Genomic DNA, 17229 nt, shown 5'->3' on the forward strand with positions numbered 1-17229 from the left:
CATGTTAAGTTGTTTTTTTTAATCAACACAAATAATTTGTATTTTTTTATTTTTGTTTGTTTTTGAATTGTATTAAAGTTTATTTAAATTTTAGTTAGAATTATAATTTGAGTTTAACTTAAAATAAAATATATTGTTTTTAATTAAGTGAAACTCTAAACCAACCCGTTTAACCCGTCAATCCATAATGGACCTGACTGAATTCAAATCTTTTTGACTCACTAAAAAATAAACTAAGTTAGATTGACTCACTAAATCATCAACTGGTGATAAATCAAACCAAATTATCCGTTTTGACAACTCTTCTTTTTAAGTATATAACACATGTACACCAATTTATAACAATCAAAATATAACATTAGAAGTAGGTAGAGGAAAATCACATGAACAAAATCTGACAAAACACGCTATGAATATTTGAATGATCTGTGCATGGACTATAAAGTTGAGGAAAATTAAATACGACACGATACATAGTTAAACACGTCATTCTCTTGGTGGAAAGAGGAAAGAAGATTACAAATAACAACAACAAACGTGTCTCCAATACTGTCTTACAAAGCAATGGGGTCTTAGGGGATAATCAAGTTACTCATCCAACAGAAACATTCATGAGACCTATATTTTGATCCCTCATTTAAGGAGCGTCTTCACAATTGACTTGACGTTCAGTTTCTTGAGGTCAGTATAGGACTGTCCACAGCCCACAAACATCACTGGAGCCCCAGATACGTAAACCATTGAAAGTGCAGCTCCCACCTGACAAAGGAAACATGTCAATAAATTTTCACCGAGATCGAAATGGTCAGCAGAAATTTCACTTCCTTGTTGAACATGCATAATACCTTATCGTCAATAGTGTCAAATTTTGTGAGCAAGATCCCATCTATTAATCTGGGTGTGGGAGATGTTGAGAGGTCCGCTAATTTCTGCAGTGAAACAGATTTTCAATAACCAAGATGTAGGAAAGAAAAACAAACAATGTGGTAGCACAGATACTATGTAGAACCAAACCTGGTTGAATTTTGAAAGCTGATCAACTGCATCATTACCAACCAGTGCTTCTCCAACAAATAAGACAAGGTCAGGATTGTTGAGGTTGATGAGCTTTGACAGGGCTCTCATCAATGGTTCATTATCCTGAAAGCCAGCACTGACAGTCAGATGAACATGTAAAACCATTGAAATAAATTCCATTGATGACAGCTAAATAAAGCAGATTAACAGGTTTCAACCTAAAACAAGGGTGGTACGCTATTCCAATATACAAAATACAAAATATATATATATATATATACAGAGTTCATCATAGGAACCTAAAACTGGGATAAAAAATCATAGCAGTCCCTCAGTACTTTGTACAACGCTCATAAAATCACCAAGCAATTGACAATAACAATAACTGCAATAATTACCTGCATACGGCCAGCTGTATCAACAAGAACCACATCTGAACCATTGCGTGAAGCTTCCTGAATTGCTTCTTTTGCCACAACGGCAGGATCTTTCTCATAGCCCTTCTCAAATATAGGGATCTGAAAAGGGAATTTTCTTCTAAGACTACATGTTTCCAATAACTAATCATGATATAAATATATAATATATGTGTGTGAATGTAGTATGTGTACATGCATTGCATTAATCTCTTAGCAGTAAAATCAGTATAAACCTGAAGTCTACGAGCATGTGTCCGCAGCTGCTCAACAGCTCCCGATCGAAATGTATCACACGCAGCCATCATGACACTAGTGTTGTGTTGCAGAAGCCAGTAAGCAACCTACCCAAATGCACAAAATAGAATATCTGGTTAAAAAGCAAGTCCCATTAATGGAATTTAAATAAATAGGAGAAAATAATATGATTTTTCTGTACCTTAGCCAAATTAGTAGATTTTCCAACTCCATTAACTCCAACAAACACAACCACGTATGGTTTCCTTTGCTCCTTGGCAGCATGCACGTCCCTCAATATGTCAATAGATCGCTTTGGGGTTAAAATACGAACAAGTGCATCTTCCATTGCTGTCTGTATTCATTTTTCAAACCATAGAGCATCAGTATGAATGTTAAGGAATAAATATAAAGAAAACGCCAGTATCACATGTTGACAGCTCAAAGGATAGTAACGCACATGCACTGTTGAAGATATCCTTGTAAATGAACCAAGCTTTTTGCCTTCGAGACTTGCTGCCACAGACTCACATAGTTTCTCAGCTATTTCCTCGGCCTACAAGAGACCCAAAATGTACACAAAATTAGCAAGCTCCGTAACAGGAAAAAAAAAAAAACAATTGATAACCATTTAGATATTAATTATATTGAGGACAGATGCATACCACATTCTTGGTCATGAGCCTGTCCTTCAGAGCTTTCAAAGCCGGTTCCAAGTCTGACTTCTCCAAATTGGCCTTTCCAGCAATACTGGGCATAAAGATGCACATGAATATTCTTATATTTCCTTTCAGTTCAAAGAAGGAAATTGCAAAGAAGTACTAAAAATAAAAGCAGGTGCAAGTTATTTGCATCAAAAACAACATAACAAGCTTCATCAAACCAGTCGATACCAGAAAAAGGAAAATGGAAACTAGGCAGCATTCCTAAATCTACAAAAACGGAACTTAATTCAAAATGCCGCATAGTTCCCTATCAAAAGTACGACCAAGAATAACTCTTAATTTATTTCATTCCATTAACCTTTTTTCCCCCCAACAATTTATTATCCCAACTCCTTTCCTAAATTTCTTAACACAACTAGTTTAATCACTGCGCATCTTGCCAATGAATGTATCTTTCGGAGAGATCACGTATTACATATTAACATGTCAAAAAAAATATCCACAAGGTTCCAACTCAATAAAATCTATCACATAATTTTTGTCACCAGTACCAGATCACAGGGATAATCATCAAAACAATCAAATTCTCCAGATATCAGTGTAAAGGCAACAATGACAAAAACAGCAAAATCGTCACAGAAGAGTAGAAAAATCCAATGCACAGCAAGCACATATATAATTTTTCAAGAACCACGCCACCAAACCCGTACTATATAAAGCAGTAATTATAAAGCAAATGAAACACAATAATAAAACAAATGAAATGCATAATACGTAAAGACAAATTTCACATTTTCACGACATCTGCAATGAAATCCTACCTCTGGAACATAGACGAAAACCAACCCTTTTTCTTAGCCTCAGGCTTGCTATCCTTCCCAGTATCATCATCATCATCTTCAACCTCGCTATCACTGCTAAGAACCTCTTCTTTATCCATCATACTCTCCCCTTGTTCTTTAGCCAGAAAGTCAACCTTTTTATCCCCATCTCCCTCCCCATCAAGGTGATCCGTAAAGTCCAGTTTGGTTTGCGGAGGAGAATCATCCCAAACCCTGTTTTTCTTAACCACCTTTTTTGGCTCAGCCTTGGCAGCAACAACAGCCTCTTTCTTTTTCCCATTCCCATTTCCATTGGGCCCTTTTCCTTTAAGCTTCTGCAGCCTATTTACATCAAAAGCCCCTATATTAGCACTCTCATTCTCTTTCCCAATATTCACACTACCATTACCACTACTCTTCAAGTTAGCATTAGAATTATTCTTAGCTACAACAAAACCACCATTCTCAATTCTACGCCCATTCTTCCCATCCCCATCCCCATCACTCTTTTTTTCTGTTCCAGCGTTTTTCCCTTTCCCCTGCCACGTGCCGTTTGGCTGTTTCCTTTGAGGAGCCACCGCGGGAAGGGGATTCGTTTTCTTCAAATTCTCGGCGCGTGCCTCGGCCTCGATCTGCAGCTGGCGGAAGATCTCGTCAAAATCTCGGTATTCGGTCTTTTGGGGTTGGTATAGGCCAGAAAATTCGCGCTTGACGGCAGCGAGTAGATCGTCGACGTAAAGGAGGTGGAGGATGCGCTGGTAGACGGCGACGAATACGAGGCCCAGGTCGTTGTGGAAGGTCCATTTGAGGGAGTAGGAGGCTCCAGGAGCATCATAGGTGAAGCTCGCCGCACCGGATCGCTCCTCCAGGAGGCACGAGCGGATCAACGTGTCGATCGGAGACCCCTTGAGCGCGTTGGTGAAGTGGTTGCAGGTCCACAGGATCAAACCTCCGCGCGTGAATATCAGTAATTGCTCCAACATCTTTGATCACTGCAATGCCTCCGTCTGAGATAGATTTTTTTCTGATTTGGGAAATTGAAAAAAAAAATGGAAAAGGTGGGTTAGGTTTGTGGAGGATACGGAAAATGCAGAAGATGATGATGGAATACGCACTGACACGTGCTAAATTGATTGATTCCAGGGACGGTGGAAACCGCGCACGCCGTCGTTGACTCGGACCGTCTATGCCGACGTCGTTTCGAGGTTGATTTTTCTCTAAAAAAGTTAGACAGATATTATTTTTGAAACTACCCATCTTCTTTTTCTTTATAAGATTTATTATTATCTTTTACTTTTCTTTTGTCTTCCAAATCTTTTAATTTTATCATTTTAAATTTAAGATCATTTTAAAGCTACAATTTTACTAATTTATGTAATATTTTAGCAGTTTAGAAAAGGAAAAAAATCTTCATCATATATTTATATCTACAGTAGATAATTTAAGTGTATATTAATACAAGTTTATAAAAAATATAATTATAAAAATATATTATTTATAGACTTAAACTAACGTGCAAGGTTTATACAAAGATTAATTAATATTAATGCGATCTTCATTACTCTAAGTGATGGTTCCTCATCTTTCAAAGTGTTTCTAAACCTTCAATTTTATTTGCTTTCATCAAATAGATGATTATCACAAAAGAAAGAGACAAATAACACAAACACAAAGTAAGTTAGTATACAAAAGATTTATCTTACACAATTAAAGCATATTAAATACTACTAAACATAGTTAACACACACAAATATATACATACAAACAGTTGACACTAACTCAATTATCCAATACATGTCCTTGATATAGAATTCAATTCATTAGAGTTATGCACCTGTGATGGTTCCTGCACTCTGCAAAGTCATAGCCTCAAGGGGTGATCATCTGACCACACACAAGTAGGGATGTCAAAAAATTTCGTATCCGTGGATAAAACCCGCAACGGGTAGAAAATAGATATTCGCGGGTAACGGGTATGAGTATTTTTAATACCCACATGTTAATGGGGCGGGTGTGGGTATCATAGTATCTGTACCCGTGAATATCCGTATTTGCTATACCTAATTTAAATTAAATAAAAAATAAAAAAACATGATTAAAATATTAACATATTAATTTTGAATGAGTTGTGTTTCTATCAATTAGTTTTTTAAAAAAAAACATTTTTTTGTAAACTGTCATTCGACACTATTTAAATGGGTTATTTGGATTTTATTTGAAAATTATGAACCTTATGTATTGTATTTTATTTGAATTTACGATTGAAATATATTGTTAAATATTTATTTTTATTTTTTGTAAATACCCGCGGGTACCCGTGAATATCCGTGGATATTAACAAATTATGCGGGTACCCGCATAACGGATACTCGACAGATATGGATATGAGTACGGGACGAATATTTATCCAGCGAGTAGGGTACGAGGGAGCTATTACCCGTATCCTACCCGCTCTGTTGACATCCATACACACAAGGTTAATCCCTTTCACGCCTAAGACCAAATAACAAATCCAAAGACTACTCTTACCAGAACTCATTATACTCTACTTGAGTGTGAATAATTATTTGAGTTCAGGATACCTCTTTTCGGACATCTCTAATATCAGGGCAAACACTAACAATATCATCACAAATAATTTCCTTTAAAACTCTTTAAACATCATCATTCCACATGCTCTTAACATCATTCTCATATTTATTATTAACAAGGCACAAAAATAAAACCAGCAAGGGAAACTGGCGCTTAGTGTCATTCCCTTCGTAATAATTGGTGCCTCTCAATGCCCAAGCCCTCACAAATTTTAGCACTCAACAACATAAATCGATAATCGGCGCTCAACGACCTGTACTGTAAATGCTCCTAAACCTGCACAATGAGGCTAGTGCTCAGAGCCAGTCTTTTACCGCTAAGTATTGTATCAAAAACCATAAAATGCACTATGTGATACTAGGAAAATTGGACTTGTTTAATTGATCAATTTGATACTTCTCTCTTATTACTTTGGTTCAAAAATAATTTAAAAACATTGAAGCTCGTACTGAATTGCTCAATTACTCAAATTCTAATTATTTTCAAATATCACAAGATCAATCCAACCGAATACAGACATTATAACATGCAACGTTCAAGTAAATCATAAAAGATCACCCCAACAATACACATCAAACTAGATTTATCAAACAATTCAGATCTCATCAGCATGCAAAACATCAAATTTATCAAACTCATGCACACTAAAACCAACTAGCTTCCCTTTCGTGACCAAGTAGCTCACAAGACCCAAACAATTTTATGAACTCCAAACTACCTCTAACCACACATGATTTGTCTTGATTATCGGTTGAGTCGACCCCAACCTTTTTTTATCCTTACCAATGAGGAATTACACAACTTATGAAATTTCAATTTCCTTTTTTTTTGTGAATTTCAAATTCTATTATTTTAAATATTTGAAATAACAACTTAGAATTTATTAGTTTCAACTTGTTTTAATTTTCTCATCCAAACAAGTCATTTTACTTTAAAAAACATTCAAATTATCCAAATATGTAAATTATTCTTTTAAATTACTTCATCCATACACACCTTAAGGGAGTAGGCGAGTCTTGTATCTCATAAGATGCTCAACTTTCTTATATCCATTCAACATTAGACTTAAACTCACACATGGATTCTCAACAAATATTAATGGTTTAAAAATTTGATAACAATAACAATAATAAGAAAGAGAGAATTTTCTTTACTAGGGTTTGCACTACAAGAATATTTTAAATTGTCAACAAATTTTTACTAACGAAAATAAATTTGTTAGAAAACCAAAATTTACCGTTAGATTTTACCAACAGATTTTAGAATTTAAATTATCAACGGATTTCCGTCGGTAAAATCTATTAGTGAGATTCATTGGCAAATTATAATTTATACTGTCGATAAATACTTCTGATGATAATGTATTGCACAATCTATATGTTAAATCTATATGTTAGTAAATCCTTGGATAATTTGTAATTCATATTATCGATAATTTTTCCTATTAATAAATTCGTTTGTAAAATGAGCGATAACTTTTTTGCTAAGTTTGGTGATGTTTTTTATTTATATATTGAAGCGGTATGTGTGAGAAGAATATGAGAATGAATGTGAGGATAATGAAGAGGATAAATAATAACAGAAAATAAAAAATGTGTGACGGTGGTACAATGACAACGATTGTGTGACTGTAATGATAGTTAAAAAGGAAGAGGAGAAAAAGAAAGAAGATGAAGAGTCAAAGACAAACATGACAAGGATGAAGGGAAGGAGGGAGAGGATGAAACAGAGAGAATGAGGAAAGGAGTAAGAAAAGAGAAGATAAAAAAGAAAATAAGGAAAAAAGGAGGAAGAGGAAAAAAAATGATAAGACAAAATTGTGATATTTATGGATAAATTTTATTAAGAACGAGTAATTACTGTCATTATTAGTAGGATTTTGTGATCATCTCTAAAATTGATCCACGAGACATACATTTTGTTGTTAGTCAATAAATTCAAACTTTCAACAATTTTTTTTTATTATTCACATATCGTGTCAATTAATAACATATAATTTGTTTGTAGTATTCGTTTATGAAAATATGATGACAATTAAACTCAATCTTAAAAAATATTATTTTAAAATAATTAATGACTATAATTATTTTATTCTAATTTTTCAAATTAAAAATATCTTTTACAATAAACATATTTAAAATTATTAATTACAACCAATGTTTATTTTTAAAATTTATGCATTTCTTTAGATATTCTCCCGTTCGTATGGAAACAGAAATAAATCTTATAATAAATTTTAACAGGTTTAGATTTTTTTTTAATATTTATTAATTATAAACGTAATTAATCCCTCTTTCAGTTTTAGCATACTTATATTTACATATTAAAAATTTTAAATATATTTATACATCCAAAAAAATATACAAATAAAAAATATGAAAATGTATAATTTAAATAAGCCCGGCAATAACACCAATTTAAAATAAAGTGTTATCATAAAGAAGTTACATATTGTAAAATTGAGAGTGTAACATATTTGCTAACTTCAGAAATTCATTTCAGGTATTGCTAACGTCTAAAGAACTAACAACACCTTTTTTAGTTTTTTAGTACTGCATTATTATATACATATTCTAATACTTACAGGACTAGTATTTCAACCCACATGCCATGTGGTACAACAATTTATATTTCGTTTTATAAATAAAAACAGTTGTTCAACAAGTACATATTATTTAACGCTTAGAAAGCGACCATAATGTAATAATAAAAAAAAACTTTTAATTAGGTATTAACACATTGAATGGAAATAGATTAGTTTTTTTACACGATTGATTAAAAAAAGTGAGGAGAAAAACAAAATAGTCAGCACATAATAACTATAAATGACATTTTAGGTAAAAGACTTAATTAAATTTAACAACTTTTATTAATTTAAGTATTTTTAAATTAGTTAATATGAATTTTTTTTATAATTTTTATAATTGAATATTTATTATTTAATTTTTTAATTAAATAACGTATTATTATATCAATATGGTAAGAGATATGAGATTTCATTATCATATCCATATGAAATCATTTCATAGTTTATATTAAATTGACATAAGACAAGGTGGTCGTTATGTTCATTGATGACACCATTTCCATTTTGCTTTGTTATTCTTTGTTTTACATGAGAACCTGCATTTTCTTTTACCACTTCGAGCTAAATGAACAAAAATGAAAGAAAAGAAAAAATCAATTAAGAAAATGTAAAAATTTGAAATATTAGATAAGAAAAAAGTAATTTAATAAAAATTCAATTAAAAAATAGGTTTAATTAATCGTAAGGTACTCAGTTTGGTACTAGAGTGTCAAATTGGTACCCGCTTTTAAAAAAATGTCAATTGCATCCCAACTTTTGAAAATTGTTTCAATTAGGTCCCTTTCAGACAGAGTTGACTAACGCCGTTAGTCAACGTGCCACGTGTCAATCTGTGGTTTTTTTAATTTTTATTTTTTTTAAATTTTTAAAAAAAAAATTAAAAATGCCACGTGTCAAGTCCCTGTGTGTGACACGTGGCATTGTCAGTGCCACGTGGCATTGTAATGCCACGTGTCAGTGTCACTATTAGATGTCATTATGTTGATTTCGATTTGGTCCCCACATATGTCTTTTTGTTTCAATTTAGTACCAAAGTATGTGTATCTGATTCAATTTTGTCCCAATTTTTTTTTAATAATTAAAATATTTTTGTAATCCATTTTTTATAAGATTAAAAATAATTAAGTATAAATATTTTTACAAAATTAAGTACTAATATTTATAATGTTTCTCTCAATTTCAGACCAAATTTATTATTTGTATGAATGTTATGCTATTTATAAGTACTAAAATGACTTTTACCACTAAATTTTAATATAAATATCAAATACTTAATTTTTTTTAAACTTTTATACTTAATTACTTTTAATTTTATTAAAAAATATTTTAATTATTAAAAATTATTAGGTCAAAATTAAATCAAATACACATAAGTAGGTACTAAATTGAAACGAAAAAACATAAATGGGGACTAAATCGAAATCATCACAATGGCATCTGATAGTGACACTGATACGTGGCATTACAATGCCACGTGGCACTGAAAATGCCACGTGGCACACACAGGGACTTGACACGTGGCATTTTTAATATTTTTTAAAAAAAAATTTAAAAAAAAATTAAAAAATTAAAAAAAAAATTAAAATTTTTTAAAAAAAAAATCAAAAAAACCACAGATTGACACGTGGCACGTTGACTAACGGCGTTAGTCAACTCTGTCTGAAAGAGACCTAATTGAAGCAATTTTCAAAAGTTGGGATGCAATTGACACTTTTTTAAAAGCAGGTACCAATTTGACACTCTAGTACCAAACTGGGTACCTTACTATTAATTAAACCTAAAAAATAAGTATCAGAAACCTAACGTTGACCCATGAGGGGTGAAAAGTTAAATTGATTTAGCAGTTGTTTTTGTATTGAATGCATGGTTGGAGAAAATAATTGTGTGCAGCATTTATGAGCGTTGCAGCATCAGGAAGAGCACTCTGGAACAAAAGTGAGGCGACAAGAGGTAGCGTTTTCTTGTGAGCCCTCAACTTAATGGTTTGGGGCCACTTTTAATGCTTCTCAAGGAATCCATTAAACCTCACAACAAAGAACTTAATGCTCCCTCTTTTTCCTTCTCAACATCCAATAAACTATTCTTCACTCTCTTCCAAAACCACACATAAATTATTCTTCTTTCATTCAACACTTTCAGGACGTTGAAGTTATCGCTAAGCTACCTCATGTTACACAATCTTCCAATCCAGCTTTTAAATCTATTTCATTCTAACTTAGTCAAAATCAACCTAATAATGCTAACATTCAGGATCACTTCTGTGCTGTCTCTATAGTTTTTAGTGTTCTTTATTATATATTTTAGTTCAATACAAGAACAAGTGTAGCCGGCTATATTGGATATATCACTGCACATGCATCCTACCATATTATATATATATGTATCAACAAACAACACTGATGACAAAACTGCCTTCTAATTTTACTTTTTAAAGCATTTCATTGTTATTCTGTGAACTTGTTTCTTAACTGATATATACTGAAAGAAACTTTTTACCAGTTTATCAGCATAGCCACAGAAAAATCTGCAAGTGATAGAATATATCTAACATATGTGTGACACTGATGGCCATTCATTTGAAAACTTTGACTGGTCATTTTGATATTGAGATAATTAAAGAGAGGGAGGGTCTGAGAAAGCAATGCATATATTATGTATCTATATATATGTATGTTTCTTTTCTAATTTGTTTTCATCGGGCATGAGTATCTGATTAAAGTTTCAGTTCTCTCTCTCTTCATATCCAAGTTGGCATGCAAGTTGTCTTTAGTAATGCAACCGAGTCCACCCTATGAGTACCTTATAATTGAGGCATCAACATCCTCAACAGTTCCATGATCATATACCTATATATATATATATATATATATATATATATATATATATATACATATATATAAGCTGTCTTGCATATAATTCTGGCTATAGCTACTACTACTACTACCTTCCCTTCTCTTTTATCTCTCTCTATAGATCTCGTACAAACAACAGTTTTAGACTCTTATTAGTACTTACCGGAGAAATATAGACACAGAGAGATAGAGAGAGGGGGAACATATTATATTTATATATATTCTACTTGCCCTTAAACCTCTTTGGTGTGTGCTATTAATATATAGCTACAAATTTAAATTAGAGTGCAAAATAATGATGGCATTATTCCAAAGGAAGGTTCATACCTTCTTCCTGTGCTTATTATCAATCTCTGCATTCTCTTCCCTTGTTGCTGTTGCTGTGCCAAAAGAGCAAGAACAAGATCGGATCTCAGCACTTCCAGGGCAGCCACGTGTGGCATTCTCTCAGTTCTCTGGTTATGTCAGTGTGAACGAGCAACATGGTCGAGCACTCTTCTACTGGTTCACTGAATCTCCCTCTTCTCCTCAGAATAAGCCTCTTGTTCTCTGGCTCAATGGAGGTTAGTCTATGATTCTATATCTATCTATATATATACGTATATTGTGTGTGTGTGTGAGAGAGAGAGAGAGAGCTTCAGTTCTTTTGAAGGCACTGTCTGATGAACATACATATTTTGTTTCCACCTTTGACTACAATACAAGTTAGAGTTTCATGATGTTAGTTTATATACCACACAAATTGTAGAAAGAAAGCTATAATTCTCATTGGAAGAAACAACATGAACAATAACTGCTGTTTAGTCTACATATGTATTACCCTAGAAAGAGATATTATAGGTTTATGTAGGCGATCCACTGTTGTTAACTTTAGCAGAAGGTTCCTTGCATCCTCAAAAGCTTTGCAAGTTACTGAGGAAATGAATTGTTATTGCATGCACCAGCAAAGAATCACAAGAACTTCCAAAACACAGCACAGCTGGCTTTTCTAACCAAAACGATTGAACACTATTCATTTGACAGATGAATTCTAGTAAAATCCAAACATTAAAAACTAAGCAAAGTAAGGAACAGCAGTGTGAGTTCCTAAAATTCGGTATAAGACAAGACAACATTAAGTTAACTGAAATTTAAGTTGTAAGGATTTTGAAAAATAAAGTCTGGTGTATGGATATTTACAACTGGTGAAGTTTTGTGTGGTAGGTTTGCATAATTAAGTTGTTGAGTATTATATCCCTGAACCGTTGCATTTGTTTGAAGTGTTGATGGCTTGTGTTTCCGTGACTATGTACTTGCTGAAGCATTAAGCAAAAACCTTACACTATTGCACATGTTGAGTGTTGACCGTTCTCTGAAATGACCAACCCTATCTAGATTGGGCCTATTAATGCACCCATCTACCTCTCTGCCACGCTTGACTTTACAATCTTCACTATTTTCCTTCTTTTCTTTTTCTCTTTTGCTGAAAATTAACACTGTTTTCTTCTACCATGTTCCACTGATTCGGAGGAAGAAAAAATGACAAGAAGCAGCTTAAGAAAACGCAGAAGTCTTTCTGCACAGTTGGAGAAAATAAAAGAAGAAAAGAGCCAAAAATAATAAGGAAAAAAAAAAAAACCCTAAGGTGACCCATGTGTGGCCTCGTGATCTAACTCTGTCTGTATCTTTTTTGGGCCATATTCGTTCCATTTCTGACATATATTCCCTGTTTGGAAGAACCTATTCCATGCTTTACCCAAGAAAAAACAAAACCTTTTTGTTCCCTCTTTGTATTTTAGGTAGAAAAACAAACAGAAACAACAGCAACTCAACGCATAGTGAACTCTAACCTTTCCATTTTGTACCTTCAAAAAGATGCTTATTTTCTCATTAATTCTCCCCTTTTGGGTACCTGTCTCTCTCATATTTTTTAGGGTATTGAAATCACACGATTCAACCGGAGTTGTTTGACTTTTTCATCTATTTTCTACGTTTCAAATTATATGTTTTCAGAACTTAATTGGAGTTTAGTATAAAGTTTACCTCAATTCAATTAATCCAAGAATTACTTTTATAACATTAAATTCATTATTTTTTTAATAATTACTTTAATCACTTATAAGATTATCTCCAATTAGTTAACATTGTAAAAGTATTTATACAAACACTATATAAAAATATATTCATGTTTCACAGCTTAATTCTTTTTATATCACAAAGTAAATCCTTATATCAAACCTTTTTTAATATACAATTTATAATTTTAACAACATCTACTTAAGTATTTTTAAAATTTACATTTTACTTGTGTATGCAAACTAATATACATGTTATGTATGAAATACAAATCAATATATATGAACAAAGTATTACTTTTTTTTATTTGTTTAACAGTATCCTTAAGACCTGTGGTTTGCAATTTTTTAAACCAAAAACCATAAGTAATCAAAAGGTGTTAACTGACAAAGACAAAAATTTAAGAAGAAAGTCAAGACTTTATAATGCTGCAAAATGCCACTGTGGTCCTGTCCCATCCAAATTCTGGGACCAGAAAGTTTGAGATCTTTTTCCACACTCATCAACAAACCAAAAAGTTATAATGGTTGAAATTTAAGGCTGAAAACTTTATGGCTTAATTAGAGAATGTGGTAGGTATTATAAGGATTTCCACACTGCACTTGCATATCCATATCAGTTCTCTGATTAGGCTAAAAAGGGCACCACATTTCAAACTACTAGCAAGTAAAGTTTGTGTAGTAATTTTTTTAGTGTATCTGTTAAATATGGCAGATACATAATCTTATACAACCTAAAGCTTCAAGTAAAACATGACAATGAAACTCAGTATCAAACATTAGTTTCCTCACTACACAAAAGGCACCTGCATTATTGCTTATAATGTTTAAAAGTGTTAAGAATTAAACTTTTAAATTTAACTTAATTCTACAAAATCTACTTGCAAAAAGTGAGGTTTGAACAGTCACAATGAACTGATAATTTCTGCATTTCTGGTTCAGGGCCTGGATGCTCATCTGTAGCATACGGTGCATCAGAGGAAATTGGGCCATTCCGTATAAACAAAACTGGATCTTCTCTGTATCTCAACCCAGATGCATGGAACAGAGGTAATGTCCATTGAATCAACTCTTATCATTATTACACTGGGTCACTTCACTACATAGGATTTGTAATTCACATCGATTACAATATACCACATATTTTTATTAAGATTTCTCTTTTCATTCATGTTAAGCCTTTCAGAATGACAATATATGATGAAAACACAATTTTGCTTTCTTTTTTTCAAATTGGTTTTCAGAAGCAAATATTCTTTTTCTTGAATCACCTGCTGGTGTTGGCTTCTCATACACAAATACCAGCTCCGATCTCAAAACTTCAGGGGACAAAAGAACAGGTAGAAGTAAATTTTGATGTGCAGTTGTGAATATAATTGAGTTTTGTCACCATTTTTCATATCATTCTAAGAATTTCAAATTGGTAACACAGCTCAAGATGCACTGATTTTTCTAATCAGATGGTTGTCAAGGTTTCCACAGTATAAATATAGAGAGTTTTACATTGCTGGGGAGAGCTATGCAGGTACTTGAAATTTTTATCTGACATTTGGTGTAATGAAATTTTTTATCTGACATTTGGTGTGAATATTTTATGCTTTAGGGCACTACGTCCCCCAGTTGGCTAAGAAAATCCATGACTATAACAAAAACAATCCTCAAATTATTAATCTCAAAGGGTTCATTGTAAGTCAATTATTTTTCACTCAATATATATGCTAAGGATCAAAATTACATCTTTTGTTTAGTAAAACTATGCATTTTGCTTGTGATATGAAAACTGCAGGTTGGAAATGCTGTGACTGATAGCTACAATGATGGCATTGGAACCATCACATATTGGTGGAGCCATTCTATGATATCTGATCACTCCTACAAATCCATTCTCAAGTACTGCAATTTCACTTCAGAAGAAACATCTAAAAAATGTGATGATGCTTATAGTTATGCAGTTAACTATGAATTTGGAAAAATAGATCAGTACAGCATCTACACCCCAACGTGCCCAATATCACTGAACAATACTGTCAAACACATACGGTTCAAGAATCTTCATATGATTTCAGGATACGATCCATGTACTGAAAATTATGCAGAGAAATACTATAACCTTCCTGAAGTGCAGAAAGCAATGCATGCAAATCTTACCAGCATTCCTTACAAATGGACTGCTTGCAGGTTTGGTTTTTTCACTGCATTCTACTGTTAGCAGAAACTAGATATTTTGCTTCTAATGAGTTGAAATCAAAATTCAGTTCATATAAATTGTATGAACTTACGAGTTTCAAAATTTGAACTTTGGTTTGTTGCACAGTGAAGTGCTCCTAAAGAATTGGAAGGATTCTGAAATTTCTGTGCTGCCTATATACAAAGAGTTAATTGCTGCAGGATTGAAAATATGGGTATTCAGGTATGGTTTTATATCGTTTTTTTTTCTTTACATGCAAATATAGTCATGATCGTTAAATAGAAAATACTTTCAATTATTTTCATATATATATATTTTATGAAAGTATTTGCTTCATCACATTCACGACCTATTCAAAGTTTGACACCCTTTGAAATTCAGTAGAAAACTTCAAATGTTTTAAAACCGTATTTTTTATTCGACTCTTGTAATTAAAATGAAAGGAGGCAATATAGAAAATAGAAAAAAGAAAAAAAATCAAACTCATTACTATTGTTTAACTTTAGAATAGGTTTATTAAATACTCTTTTCTTTTTTTATGACTAGGAAGGACAAAGTCTCCCAAACAAACTAAGGATAAATACAAGTCTTTTTTTTTCCCTACTTTCACATACATATATACTTTGGTCCTATATTGATTTGGAAAAAACATGTTTAATTTTTTATGCTAATTAAAAAAATATAACTTTATTTTAAGTTTATTTCTTATTTCAAATGACTGTGATTTTTTAAAATATAAAATAAAAATAATATTATACTTTGCTTGCTCAGTTTCTGACTAATTTTGCTATCATTTAACAATTTTTCTTAAAAATCATCATACAACTTCATAAAATGTACCTACTCTATCAAGAAAATTATTACATAAAAATTACATTTAATGTCTTTAAAATGTAAAATACAATATAAATAAGAGAATATTATAAGATTTAGAATTATTCTTTACCATTAGTATATAAAATTTTGTATGACAACCTAGACCCTACATCCATAACCTAAACTCCTCCCAATAGCAGCATCAGCATGAGTATAATAAGAATTAAGAAGCTTGTTAATATTTTTAAATTTTGTACGTTATGCAGATATACTTGATCTGCATAAAATAGAAACTGATGAACAGTGTTTTGGTTTTGCTATAATACAGCGGGGACACAGATTCTGTTGTTCCAGTAACTGCCACAAGGTTCTCTCTGAACCACCTTAACCTCAGCATCAAAACTCGTTGGTATCCATGGTACTCTGGTGGACAGGTATTACAGTTAACTAACTAAATTTGAAAACCACAAAACATAGATATACGAAATGATTTTTTAACCATTAAATTTTGATAACTTTTTTTTATAATATGAGATAATATTTTTTAAATGACTTTTTTATTTTTTTATTTTTATTTTTTAATTTTTTATATTTTAAAATTACTTAAAAATGTCACAAAATTTAATCGTGAAAATAACACTGTTTCATATATATTAGGTTGGAGGATGGACAGAGGTGTATAATGGTCTAACTTTTGCAACAGTAAGAGGAGCAGGCCATGAAGTTCCTTTGTTTCAGCCAAAACGAGCTTACACCCTTTTTAAGTCCTTTTTGGCAGGAAAACAACTTCCAAAACATTGACATATTGCACTGTAACACGTTAATTCAGCATGTTAAATCAATGCACCATTCATTAATATATATCTTATAGTTTCTTGCTTCCACAATTTACACACATTCTACTAATAAACTTCATCCTTTTTTCACAAGATAAAATCTACTTTTCACTTTCACTCAGTGATGAATGTTGCATTAAGAAAACTT

At 32.1% G+C, this 17229-nt stretch overlaps 2 protein-coding genes across 2 annotated transcripts; one reads left to right on the forward strand and one right to left on the reverse strand.

Annotated features, from left to right (window-relative positions):
* Window positions 1-393: 393 nt before the first annotated feature.
* LOC114177955 (signal recognition particle receptor subunit alpha-like) lies at window positions 394-4365 on the reverse strand. The gene is made up of 9 exons (XM_028063575.1): window positions 3157-4365; window positions 2336-2420; window positions 2131-2226; window positions 1873-2025; window positions 1670-1777; window positions 1416-1535; window positions 1015-1140; window positions 846-929; window positions 394-759 (listed from the first exon to the last, which is right to left on the reverse strand). The coding sequence occupies exons 1-9, from the start codon at window positions 4137-4139 to the stop codon at window positions 634-636; spliced, it is 1881 nt and encodes a 626-aa protein (XP_027919376.1). The 5' UTR covers window positions 4140-4365; the 3' UTR covers window positions 394-633.
* A 6888-nt stretch (window positions 4366-11253) lies between these two features.
* LOC114176799 (serine carboxypeptidase 24) lies at window positions 11254-17127 on the forward strand. The gene is made up of 9 exons (XM_028061961.1): window positions 11254-11750; window positions 14184-14291; window positions 14486-14581; window positions 14674-14766; window positions 14845-14927; window positions 15028-15419; window positions 15556-15651; window positions 16574-16679; window positions 16903-17127. The coding sequence occupies exons 1-9, from the start codon at window positions 11483-11485 to the stop codon at window positions 17044-17046; spliced, it is 1386 nt and encodes a 461-aa protein (XP_027917762.1). The 5' UTR covers window positions 11254-11482; the 3' UTR covers window positions 17047-17127.
* Window positions 17128-17229: the final 102 nt, after the last annotated feature.

The sequence above is a fragment of the Vigna unguiculata genome, chromosome 3 (genome assembly GCF_004118075.2).
Source record: "Vigna unguiculata cultivar IT97K-499-35 chromosome 3, ASM411807v1, whole genome shotgun sequence".
Lineage (NCBI taxonomy): Eukaryota > Viridiplantae > Streptophyta > Magnoliopsida > Fabales > Fabaceae > Vigna > Vigna unguiculata.

Bases quoted from the DNA above. Each gene is read 5' to 3' on its own strand.
- LOC114177955 (XM_028063575.1), bottom strand. From the start codon at position 4,139: ATGTTGGAGCAATTACTGATATTCACGCGCGGAGGTTTGATCCTGTGG. The intron at 1,778-1,872 runs GTACAGAAAAAT...GCATTTGGGTAG, and splicing joins AATCTACTAATTTGGCTAAG to GTTGCTTACTGGCTTCTGCA. The intron at 1,536-1,669 runs GTTTATACTGAT...TTCCCTTTTCAG, and splicing joins CACATGCTCGTAGACTTCAG to ATCCCTATATTTGAGAAGGG.
- LOC114176799 (XM_028061961.1), top strand. From the start codon at position 11,483: ATGATGGCATTATTCCAAAGGAAGGTTCATACCTTCTTCCTGTGCTTA. The intron at 14,582-14,673 runs GTAGAAGTAAAT...TTGGTAACACAG, and splicing joins TTCAGGGGACAAAAGAACAG to CTCAAGATGCACTGATTTTT. The intron at 15,652-16,573 runs GTATGGTTTTAT...GCTATAATACAG, and splicing joins TTGAAAATATGGGTATTCAG to CGGGGACACAGATTCTGTTG.